The sequence below is a fragment of the Neopsephotus bourkii genome, unplaced genomic scaffold (genome assembly GCF_033783945.1).
Source record: "Neopsephotus bourkii isolate Nb327-2 ecotype Australia unplaced genomic scaffold, CSIRO-AGI_Nbou_v1 NB_196, whole genome shotgun sequence".
Taxonomy (NCBI): Eukaryota; Metazoa; Chordata; class Aves; order Psittaciformes; family Psittacidae; genus Neopsephotus; species Neopsephotus bourkii.
Genome location: NW_026900709.1, coordinates 13,863,081 through 13,875,793, shown reverse-complemented (window position 1 = coordinate 13,875,793; position 12,713 = coordinate 13,863,081). Strand labels below are relative to the sequence as shown.

Sequence of the window (12,713 nt, the reverse complement as noted above, 5' to 3'; positions counted from 1 at the left end):
CTTGCTTTGAGGTGAGCAAGGTTCTGAGAATTGGGTGGGCTGAGATATTCCGTCCTCTCTAGGGAAGCCGTTGTAGCACATGGTCCTTACAGAAGACTAATGCTATACCATCTGGCATCTGTCAGTTTCTCAGGAGGATGATACCTTTCTTGTTTTGAAGTAGTCAAATTGTGGTGGAGGTGGAAGAGATGGGGTATTTACCATAGCCAGTTACAATCTTAAGAGATGGTTTTCACCTGTGAACCTGTAACAACACAAAGCTGTGAGTTCTGCACCAAAAGCGGAAAGTAAACTGTAACGTTTGTTTCTTTTTCCAAGTAGTTAATGCCTCTTATAATTGTGAAGTCTCATGTAACTCTTACTGATGTAGTATAATGAAATTTTAACTCTCAAGGTAATTGTACAATTGTACAATACATAGCATCCAGTTAGCTATGTGGTGTACTTTATAATATGTAAGATACATATATATTTGTATACTGGCTATTAATGCAAGTTATCTTTTGCACAATGAGGAACATAATGCTAAGGTTCTCCAGGCTGCCTAGTATTAATGAAGTGTCTTTCAGGTTCACTAATCTGAACCTCATTTTAATATTATAAATGATGCACTTTAAAGTTTGGTCTGAAATGATGAAAAGCCTTCTTTGCACTCATAGTGTAACTAGGTTAGTTAAAGCAATGTATCTAAATAATTTGCATTTTTTCTTAGTGTGAGTCCACTAAAGGCTTCCTTTTAATAGTACCTTCCTTGTTCCGCTTTCTCCTGTAGGGGTGGGAAGAATAACCTGTAACATTATATTAAAAAAACCCAACCAACCAACCAAATCTAGCTGACATAGTTACATTGACGCAAAAAACAGAGGTTAGAGCCCAGAGGGTATTCACTGACATAAAATCTTAGATTCCTGAGGATGTTTGAGTATTTATGCATGCAGTAGGATTTATCTGTTCTTTGTAATAAGCTAGTTGCTCTATTTTTAACAGTGATGGGAGTGGCTATGTGCCTGTTGACAAGCTTTTCTGCAGTTTTCCATTAGATTTTCTTGGAACTTCCTGCTGTTTACTACCTGTGGTTGTCCAAAGCATGCCGCTGATGACATGATCAGGTTCAATTGGGTGTTTTTATTCCTCTTATGGGCATTATGCTGGGAAAAAGCCTTTGAGAAACAGAAAAGCAAGTGGTTAGACCACAAGCAGGAGCGTGTTTTGTATATATTGAAGCAATAATTGGGTTGTAATTGGGTGGTTGATACTTATCTGTCAACTTTTCCCACACACCTAGTATGAGAGAATGAAGAGAACTGATACGATAAGAGAATAGCCTGAAAATATAAACAGTTCCAGTGCCAAATGCTCCCCAGGATTACCCCATTTGTTGTACTAAATAACTTTGCAGTGATTGCATTAATGTGATGATAACAAATTGAACTGCAAATGCAATCTTGGATGTGCTGGTCAACAACAAGTTGAACATGAACCAGCAAAATACCAGCAGCATCAGGGAGTGTTGCCAGTAGGTGGATGGAAGGGATTATTCCACTCTAGTCTGCATTGATGAGGATGGAGTGATGAGTCCAGCTTTGATCTCTCCTCTACAAGACATTAACATATTGGAGTAAGGATAGCAAATGGCTGCTAAGATGATTAAGTATTTGGAGCATCTGAGATGTGAGGAGAGGCTGAGAGTTGGAATGGTTCACTCCGGAGAAGAGAAAGCTCAGGGGATCTTATAATTGTGTACAAATACCTGATAGGTAAAAAAGGCAGAGACAGATTCTTCTTGGTACTGTCCAGGGAAAGGACAAGAGGCAACAATCAATATGCAGGAAATTCTGTTTAAACATGAGAACAAACTTTTTCCTGGGATGGTGGTGAGATACTGCATGGGTTACCCAGAGACATGGTGTCTCCAGCTGTGGAGATACTAAAAAAACAGCTGAGCATCTTCCTACTCTGGTTGACTTGGTGATCTCCTCTAGTGATTCTGTGAAATCATAAGCTTTAGTAAATGGCATACTTTCACAATGCAGGGCTCCAAGGGGTTCCTGGGATCCTATGTCTGTACAAAGTTTGTATACTGAATAGGTGAGAATAGGTTGAAGTTCACTGTAAACCTGCAGAAGAATCTTAATTAGGGCAGAGCACTTAACAACTGAATGGACATCTGGATTCTCCATTTACTGCAGAATGGGTACTTAAATTTTATTGTAATCCAAGGATATAAATCAAGAAATAGATGTGGGCTTCCTCTACCTAAGACAGGAATTATCTTATGGGTGCCCAAAATGAAGTCTGAGTTGCTGTGGTATAAACATATTCTGTTCCCTTCTAGGATCAATATTTTGAGTCTCCTACAGCATTAAATTTATTATAAAGGGCAATCTTGAGGTTAATTTTAGTTTTGTTCCCTTTAAGTTGATTCTTTTCTGCACTGCAGTACCTCAATATCTTCAAGATAATTTTGTGGGTTTATTTTTTGGGGGGGGAGGGGAAATATAAAAAAAAATTGCTTAGAAGACAGAGAATAGTGATCACATTACTGGAAAAACTTTTATCCCCTTTGTGTTCAAGATAATAACAGTAAATTATTCTTAGGAAAAAAAAGAAGACAATCTTTAACTCCACATACACTAATTTTTATATGGGTAATATATGTATAGTACTAAATATATATGTACATGTGTGGCACAGTAATTCGTACATCACAGTGGCATTGTATCACTGCCATAATATTTTTTTTCTTTTATTAAGAATTATTAAATTGAAAATCTTTAAGAACAACTATAAAATATTGACTGGTCCAGAAAAATGAGATATTTTAAAACTGTCTGTTCTTGGGGCGATAATGAAACAATTTGATATTTGACAGAAGATGCCCTACATCCTAATTAGAGGACCTCTTGTGTGTGCTAACCTGGATTTGTTATTTTCTAGAGCATTTATGGGAAATGTGAAAAATATCTGGTTTTCTTCCAGCTTGGAATGAAATGGAAATTTAGAAATGTCAAAATTTAGTCAAGAACAGATGTCCTGACTTTCAGCCAGCACTGATAAATGGGTCTGGTTACAAGACAACAACGTAGAGATAAAAATGAGGTCTCTAGAGCATTGCCAGCCTCCAGAAGCATACATTCTTGACCATCTCGTAGCTGAAGAGTTAGTATCTGTATGCATGGTGCACAGAAAGTTATGTTGTGGTTTATTTTTAATTTTATTATATTAAAGAAAAAAAATATCCCTGAACAGGTTGATTTTCTTGAAAATAGGTTGATGGTTTGCTGGAATCGGAGCAAGAGCTCAAGCCTTTAGCCTGGAATTTTACCTTCAGTTGTCAAGATGAAAAGTATGGCAGCAGAAATGGAAGAACACTACTTAATCTTGCTTACTTTTCCACTGAGAGGTGATTTCAAGGTTGGAAGAGAAAGTAGCACTTTGTATCCATCACCATAGCATTACTTGTGTTTTGCATTGTTTCCTAATTGGAATAACTTGGGCATCACACCAAAGTATCTTAGAGCTTTAAATGCTAATAAGAAATCTCTTACTCAAGTAAGGTGCCTTAAAGAATAAAAAATTGCAAAGTTACCTTGAAGTATCTGCTTTTACACTTAGGCGCATTGTAGTTAAATTGTTTTCCCTGTTCTGGAGGGTGGATTTAGTGGTGGTATAGGGCTTTATTTGGGGGGTGGACTGGGTGTTGTTATTTGTTTTATTTCATTACAATGCTTTCATTTGTACCTTAGAATATGACAGCCATCACATCTTTGAAGTACCGGGGCTATATGAATATACAGCTAGAATTAAGGGTTCTGATTGTTTCATGTCTGCTATGGAAGCTGCCTATTAATGCTTCAGAAAAAATGCATTGTTTCCAGGCAAAGCATGATTCATGACACTTTTAACTCTCTCTTTCATTACAGCTGTGCCCCCATCTCTCCTACCTTAGTTTTTGAAATGGCATTTAATTGTAAAATCAAGCATAGAGGAAGGCCTGCTATGTGCAGTGGTGTGCAGGAAGACAGGTTTGGGTTGGTGAGGGGTTTCAAGCTGATGCTGATTTTATCAAGGATCTTTCTCAGTATGGTGGAAAAAAAGACATTGGTCAACTTAATCACAAAACCCTCAAAATGTTTCTTAGGAAAAAATCATAGCTTCTTACATATTTTCTTTCTACAAATTCCTGTATCTATATCAGGAAATACTGTGTGAAAAATGGTTTAGAAATAACCCAAGTGCATTGACTAAGAAAATGATATTATCTGTTAAATAATCTGCCATCCTCTCCCAGCTCTCAAGACAAGTACAGCACAATCAGAAACCGTATACAGATGAGGAGATGGCTATCAAAGCAAGGATGTTGCCAGCAATGTGGTCCATAAAATGATTCACAGAGCAAGGAGAAGGTAACCTTGATTTCAGTCCTGCGTATTCAGTGTTTTGCATGCAATTTCCAAAGGGTCTCTGCTTCCCTTGAATAACTGGGTCTGATTTTAGACCTTGACCACAATAGGAAGGTGTTGTATGTTGTTGATTTTGCTGTTGAAGCTGGAAGGGCAAGGCTCCTGGCCTCAGGAGATCCTAATTCTGGGTGGTACAGTAAAGCACTGGACTGAATTAGTGTGCTCATGTTCCCTGCTGGTGACTTTGAGTGTTCTATTATGTAGTCTTAGGGTTTGAGATCCTTTTTTATGGTATTGGGGTAAGAACAGTGTTTCTTGCTTCTGAAGCATTTTTGCATTGTTTAATGAGAACCATCACAAATAGCAAAAGGTTTTCAGAACTTAACTGCAAGGTGAGCCATTCTGCTGAACTGCTAAACTCCTCTTCCCCTTGGACAGTTCACTGTCTTACAGATGCAGTTGCTTCTGTTGTGGAATAACTGAAAAATATGACTGGGATATATTACAATAGAGGGGAAGAAGGAAGATGGAAAATTTAATCTTCACACTTGAATTTTCTGGTATATTTTCCTCCCCACCTTTTAAGTAAGAATAAGGCCCCAATGACTGACAGTTGCCATCAACTTTTAATAATGATAATGCTAAATAATGCTTGCCTGTTCCAAAAGGTCCTCATTCCTTACCTCTAAATTTTATTGCAGTAGTAGTAGTAATAACAATAATAATAATATAATAATAATGATGATAATATAATACTTGCCTGTTCCAAGAGGGTGTTTTGAGATCAGGTCTGTAAAGGGGCTTAATGCATATGAAGTCAAGAAAGGTCTGGGTAATAATATGATGGCTGTGTAGCTGGCTATGTGTAATAAGGCATCGTGAAGTGAAAAGTAGCAGAAGGAAATGCTGGTGTTTTTCTATGGAAGCACAGTGTAACGCTTGGCATGAAGATCTGTGTAAGTAGAAGAGGGAGGGCTGCTGTGAGCAGCAGTGCAAAGGAAAATGTTGTCTTTGTTAGGCTAAAAATGTACTAATTTCAGAAAGTATTAAAATGTATATTTTAGTAATGCTTTTGGAAATCTGAGTGCTATTTAGGACAATGTATAAGAAGTTACTGTTATTGTCCTCTCACTGCTATAATTATAATGAAGGACTTTATTTACTTTTGAGCTTTATCACAATAGTATGCTAGTGCAGTGTACTTCAGCTCTCTGCCTATAGTTACAGGTTTTGACCTTGATCCTACAGCTGGATTATTTTGAGTATAAATAAAATAGTCCTACTGCAGAACAGGCTGAGTGATTTAGTGTTCCAAAGCCTCTTAAGTAACAGTGTTAAAATAATGAGTAATAAAACCAGAAGTTGGAATACTTCTGTGCCATCAATAAATATTTGTGTCTCGGATGACAGATCACGACAAGTCAGCCCCCTCATGTGTGTGAGTAATGCAAATAATTTTTGTGGAGATACAGTGCAGCAGCCACATGGCTTGTGGTGTGACAATCTGCTGCTCTTTAGTATCTTGACACTTCTATTGCTTACTTGAAATTTAAAGTTTAGGGAAGTAATTACTCCCCAGATTCTTCCTGTACTTGCTAGGTAAAAAATTGTTAATAGAGAGGGTGAGGATCAGAGGTGGGAATGAGGCAGAGAAGTAGAGTTGGAAGAAGCACACAGGTGTTTTCTGGAGCATGGGAGAGGGGTGAGACTAAAGATAGAGTGTGAGGGGGAAAACAGACCGTGTTGTATGTGCATGCCCCTGGGAGGAATGTGGTGTAACCGGCATGCCTATTTGTTTGTCCTTGCCAAAACCAATGTGTGTTTGCAACTGTTCCTTTCAGATAACACTTCTAAATTCAAAGGTATATAAGAACACTTCCTAGGAAAGGAGGGGACTTGATGTATGTGTGGTTAGTCTGCCTCAAGCTGTGCATGGCACAGATCGGAAAATTCTGAGGAAGAATTAAGATTTCACTACTCTTTTTAAAGTAAGCAGTAGAAAACCATAATGTTTATGTCATTGCAATCCCATCCCACATGGAAGGGTGTAGTGTGCCCAGGCACCATTCCCACATTCTTGCAGCATCTTTAGTGAACACAGATTACAAATAAGAAAGAAAAATGCCAGCTGGCTAATGTGACCCCAAATGATCACAGACTGCTGTCTATCTCTGCTGATGGCATCCAGAAATCTGCTGTTTGGGAGAGACAGCACCCTTGGTACTCTCTCCAAATTAAGTCAATAACAATCTTTCATGTTTGATTGGAAAACATAGGTACTGTCATTTCTAGCAGGTCTTGGTGAGAGATTGGATCCTCATTGTTCTCCAGAGCCCTGGATGGTCAGTGAGACCAGGAACACTGAAAGGAAATACAGGAGATTTGGTTAAGACTTTTATTAGGGTAGGTGATTTCCATCTGTAGAAGTTACAAATAGTATTAAAACAATAGAAATTGGTAATAAAACCGATTTCTGGTTGCTGAACTTAGAGCTCCTAGAACGAATTGCAGGTGGGCATGAGATGTCAATATAGTCAGGAAAAATGGGACATCCTGAAGACGGAGCAAAAAGGTGAAATTTGAGTCTGATGGGCATTTTGTATGGAAATACTGTTACATGCAAAGAGTTCTCTAAAAGTGGACTCTAGCTTTTGAATGGAAAGAGCCTATTTCAACTGCCTGCCAATCTGCTGTTGACAAACCAAGACTGATAGAAGAATTCTTCATTTCAAGATAGAAAGTATTTTTAATTAGCTGGGTGAGACATCCTTCATATGCTTAAACAGTCATGGTACAAAAAGTACTGCTTAAATCATCTAGGTCAACTTAGTGTGCTGCTCTGATGACTTCATTAGTGCTAAAGGTTTATTTTATGACAAAAAATAATGCCAAATAATTGGTTTTGCTTTATGCTGTACTGTAAGGGGGGGAAGCGTGTGTGTATGTGTGCCTACGTGAGAAGGAAAAATGGTAATATTCTCTAGTAACTCAGAAAAGCTATGATCGCGTGTATCGTCTAGAAGCACAAGATGTTTTCAGCAATTAATTTATAGAATTAGCAGATGTTCCTTATGGCAAGAACCCAATAGAGGACAAGAACTGTTCTCTCAAATACTGGTAGTATGTTTTCCCAATAGCTAAGGCTTAGGAAAGAAATCCAGAAACTTCCTTATTGAGAAATGCCTAATTTACATGGGCATTAAGTTTCTAATTAGAATATCAGTCATAAGATACTTTAAAGATCTGACAGAAAGAATTTATACAATTAAAAATTTCTGCTTTCTTCACTCAATACTGCGTGTTCTTGAGAGCTGCTGTTAAATTGTATAAAACATTGGCTTGAGTAGCTTTTTAAATAAATGAAGGACAAAGTAACTTCCATCTTAATTTCTGAGTACACTGTAATTTCAGCTGGTAGGTTAAAAGTATAAATAAACATTGTTTCATATCAAAAGCAAACATAATTGACAATGCTGTTCTGCCAGGTATCTTTAGAGAACAATGCCAGTTCTTATTGTAGAGCAAGAAATAATACTTCTGCAAATGAAGCTGCTGAAATTATTGTAGAATTTATCTATTGAACAGGATGGGGGAGAAAAACCCTCTTTTGAATGTCAGACTGTGTTTCTCATCCTGAGGTAGTTTTCATTTAAATAATGAAAGATAAATAAAAGAGGTACCATTTAGGTAAATACAGTCATTCTATCTGACCTGTGTTAAAAGGATTAATATAAAATGCTTTGAATTTTTACAGAAACAAAAGATCTTTATTAGACCATCATGAATGAGCACTGCTCAAGAAGAAATATTGAGCATTAAGGTACAGCCTTCAAAACTGATTTACTTTCTTAGCTTGGAGTGAGTCAAAGTATGCTGGATGCTACTACCTGATAGTGTAGCAACTCCAGAACATTTTTAGTAGTTTGGCAGTTTTCTCACAAATGCTTGTTTTCCCTACCTTCCTTTGTCTAGCTCTTCAGATCCACCTCAGTAATCTCAGCACTGCCATTTCTTTACATACCTTCTGATCCAGGAGATATTAAGCTGAGCTTGTTAGATTGCATTTTGCATCATATTTGGTCCAGATTCCAACTGTTTTCCTGGGTTCAGGTCTAAGATGTCTCCCCCCTTTAAATCTGTCATTGTAAAAAAAAAACCCCAAATGAAGCAAATAAAACCCAATCAACCAAAAATAAATGCCCCAAACTTTTCTTCAGGTTTTCCATAGCTGTTTATTTAAGGTATTGGGGCAATAGTTCTTTATGGCTTGCTGAGCTAAGGTCTGAAAGGTCAACAATGACTGTTACAGATAAGATCCAGCTCAGAAACAAAAGCCAGATGGGGTTGATTTAGATGAGTTATGTTTAGCATTGTCTTGGCTTCAAAGGATTTTAGCCAAAGGTGAGAAGAGTATAAGAAACATCAAATACAAAGGCTCCTGGTGCATGTTCTTGAATTTAGGATGCATTCTGTGTAGTCTGCTGCTCAGCTATATTCTGTGCTCCAAATAGCTTTTCTGGGTGGTCTATGATAGTGCTGGGTTTACTGGTGAGAGAAAAAGGCTTTAGTACCATAATAGTGCTGAACACCTGTGCAGAAAGAGAAATTATGACAACTGCCATTAATTCAGACTGAAATGGCTGAAGACTGGTTGTATCTTTTGCCAGCCAAATCTGTGAATGTCACATTCATAGAATCATAGAATCATAGAACAGTTAGGGTTGGAAAGGACCTTAAGATCATCAAGTTCAAACCCCCCTGCCATGGGCAGGGACACCTTGCTCTAAACCATATTACCCAAGGCCTCATTCAACCTAGCCTTGGACACTGCCAGGGATGAAGCATTCACAACCTCCTTGGGCAACCTATTCCAGTGCCTCACTACCCTAACAGGAAAATTTCCTCCTTATATCCAATCCAATATTCCACAGTGGTTTTTATTTTCCATCAAAACAAATGAATGAGGGTGCTCCAGCCTAGCAGCAGTGTCCTCACCCCCTGGCCCCAGCACTCCATTTCCACTACTGAAGTCCCTTGGCTGCTTGGAAACAGGGTACACCAAGTCCTCCCTCCAAGGGAAGCTGCAGCTAGAATACTGTCTGAGACCACTGTCATCACATGGTTAGAGGAGGTGCTTGCCATTAAAAATCTGGACAGGTTCCCCCCATCCAGTCTGGGGCATGCCAGCATTCCCGCAGCCTTCAGCTGTCAGCATAACATCCTGTGGCATTCAACCATATGAAGGTTGTGGTATATACTGTGTCTTGTCAAACCAGTTAGATTGGCCATCACTGCAGTAAGTCAGGAAGTTGCTTTCTTCGGCTTCTTGCAGTAACTTGTCGGGCAGCATATTGCCCATGGTGGAAATGGAGTTCAAAAGTGATTTGTTTCCGAATTCAGCTGATACAGACTTGCCTTTTTTATTTTTTATTTTTTTTTATTTTTAGTGATGAAACTGAATGTCTTCTGTCTGTGCAGTGGGAGAGAAATGAATAAAAATTAGTAAGCTGAATTGGACTGACTTGGTCCCTACATTTTATGAAAGATTTAAAAAAAAAAGCCAATGCCTTTGTGACTGTGAATGTAAATTGCAGTATGTGAGTCCTTTTTCTTAAAACGGAGTTGCTTAGAACACATACATGGTGATGAGTAGAGATGAAAACTGGTATTGCAGTTACTTGTTGGAAATCTAGTGTCAAAATGGAGGTATTTATGAGGTTTCTAAAACTGTTCACCACAAAGATGTAGAAAATACACTAGCAAGATGTCATTAAAAGCAGCAGATGCTATCATGGATTTGCTGCAAATGCAGCAAAAATGAAAGCACAGTAGTTCCTCTATTTTTGCCTCTTTCTAGCCTGTCTTTATCTGCTTCTTGCCCTGCTACCTCCCCTTTAATTTTTTTGAAACGTGCATCGTCGTTTGGCTGATAATGGACCCCAGTAGCATGGCGTACATATGCTCTAGGATTAGGATTTGTGAACTGGAAAGACTAATGATTTCATTTCCCCCCCCCTTGCATCTATAGTTGCACAGACGACCCCCCCGATACGTAGAAGGCAGAAGTAATTTGAGACCTGTATGACAGGTCTGTTGCATTCTCATTAATTGATTTCTTCAATAACTACTGAAAGCTAAAGGGGAGGAGGGCCAGGGAGAAATAGCAGTAAGAATAGCAAAAGATTTGACCTAGTTTTTTCAATCTGCATGGCCCTGGAGAGAGATACAGCTATAAATCTGTCTCTTTAGAAGAGCTTTTATTTATTTATTTATTTATTCATTTTGTTTCCTGCATGAACAGCTGCATTTGTTTTGTATGTTCAAATTCGGTGGGTTAAAACATAAAATTTTGGTATCATTGTATAGTGGTATGGGAATGTGCATGTGTGGTGAGGAATTGAGGGAGGGCACCTACTTCTGCTGGGTTGCTGTTTGCTTTTCTGCTTTCTGCTCTGCCCCTCCATCGGTCTCCTTTTTGTATATTTGGTAGCTGTGTGACATTACATGCTGGGGTTTTTGTTCTGCCTGCAGTATTATGAAGTATGTGAAATATAATCACTCTTCACTTTGGCCATAGCTTTGTGATGCTGCTTTGCACATAAAGCTAAGCAAGGCTGGAAGTCTCTATTTTATTTTTTTTAAAGTTTCTGACAACATCTCTAAGCTAATAGTTGTGCCTTCTTATTTCTATTTTTATCAAGTGGTCCTGGCCTTTGCTTGGTTTGCTTGTTTGTTTATTTTTATTCCCTTATTTAGCTGAGAAGGACCAGGGATTAGTACTAAACACTGTAACAGCATGTGGATTCATGACCAGTGCTTTGACCCTCCAGATGCTTTGGATAAGCGTTGCAGCAGACATCTGAAGGGGGATATTCAGTGTCTATATGTGTAATGCAGAATGCTCTGTTGTTGATGGAGGTTTTTACCTGTTCTGTGTTCCATAGTAACTGGTTTTGTTCTTGAACCACTTGCATCTGTTACAAGAAAATTACATCCAACTGAAAGACAGGGAACTGACTTCTGTTTCTGAAGCAGCTCTGAGATTTAGCAGAAACTGCATCAGGAGACTGTAAGCCCATCCTTACTGATTATACCTTGGCTCCATACTCTCCCTGGACTGAGGCTCTCTTCATTGTGCTGTGGGCAGTGGCTACATCAAGCACAGCTTTATGTAACTTTGTGGTTTCTTACAGTTTGTCGGATCTCCGCCCTTTTATGGCACTGGCTGTGGCTCCAGTTTTGATTGTTGTCAGCTGGAGAGCCTCTTGAAGACATGAGTTTCCAGCTCTCAGTTGGCAAGGAGGGTGCTGCAGTCATAGGGAAAGAGCAAAGCAAAGGTGGTGATTGGACCAGGAAAGGTTCTGTAGGTTTTGTGGGAACTCCTTGAAGGTTGTCCCTCTCTTTAGCTGGCCTCTGTGTGTCAGTGCACAGTATTCACTTGCTTTAGGCCTGGAAAAAGATTATTTCTGCATGGTGCTGCATGCTGTAACTTTGGTGTAACATCAGCCCCAGTCCTCCTTCTTCCATCCTTCTGTTTTTTCTCTGAAGCTGAAAAGATATTCCTGTAGGTAGAACCTGATTTTGGCAGTGGAGTAAATTCATCACTCTTTCCTCTTCTAAAGTAAAATCTGTGATATACCATAGTTCTGGGCATTCTGGAGACTTGTTTTTTCCTGTGTTCCCGGCTATAAGTGTGGAGGCAGTGGTCATGCTCATCTGGAGCCAAGTTGTGTCAGTAACGTTTCTGTGGAGGAAGATGACTGACATGTATGTCAAGAAAGTGACTGTCAGCCCAGGAGCTGAAAGGAGGTGCCTGCTTGCAGGAGCTGCAAGTATACTTCTGAGGCACTGTATCTGCTGGCCTGACATTTCCAGTCCCACTGTAAGTGAGCTACAGTCTTGGCCTGTGATACTTTGTCATGTATCCTGGATATAAATGTCATGTCTAATTTGTTATCAAGAGAAGGCAGTTTGATCTGTAATTCTGCGTAAAGTTGGTAATTATCAAGTGTTCTCACTGCTTGTAAGGCCTTGCTGCAGCTCAAGCACTGTGTCGATACTTAACTGACATGCATGCTGACTGTTTTTGAGTGTATGCAACAGGGAAGTGCAAGAGTCTTAGCACACTGGCCAAGTGCATATGGTGGGCTACAAATGCTTCTGTTTGCCTGGGCAAACAGGCTGTATGGGTAAGTCTTCAAAACAGGTCCTGCCTAGGTGTTTTTGTACCCTATTCCATCTCCTTCTTTCTGCCGCCTCTTGCCAAGTATACAGCACTCCACAGTTTCAAGTGCAGCAATATTACACATG

General features: G+C 39.1%; 1 protein-coding gene across 5 annotated transcripts in view; it reads left to right on the top strand.

Moving 5' to 3' along the window:
• CERS6 (ceramide synthase 6) overlaps positions 1 to 12,713 on the top strand; it is a 120,058-nt gene that overhangs the window by 7,379 nt on the left and 99,966 nt on the right. For 2 of the 5 annotated variants that reach the window (XM_061343203.1, XM_061343194.1), the window contains exon 2: positions 4,292 to 4,406. The exons of the other annotated variants lie outside the window; for them this stretch is intronic. In XM_061343203.1, coding sequence (XP_061199187.1) covers positions 4,384 to 4,406 — 23 coding nt within the window. In that variant the 5' untranslated portion in view covers positions 4,292 to 4,383. The remainder of the gene's footprint in view (positions 1 to 4,291; positions 4,407 to 12,713) is intronic. 5 annotated transcript variants of the gene reach the window in all.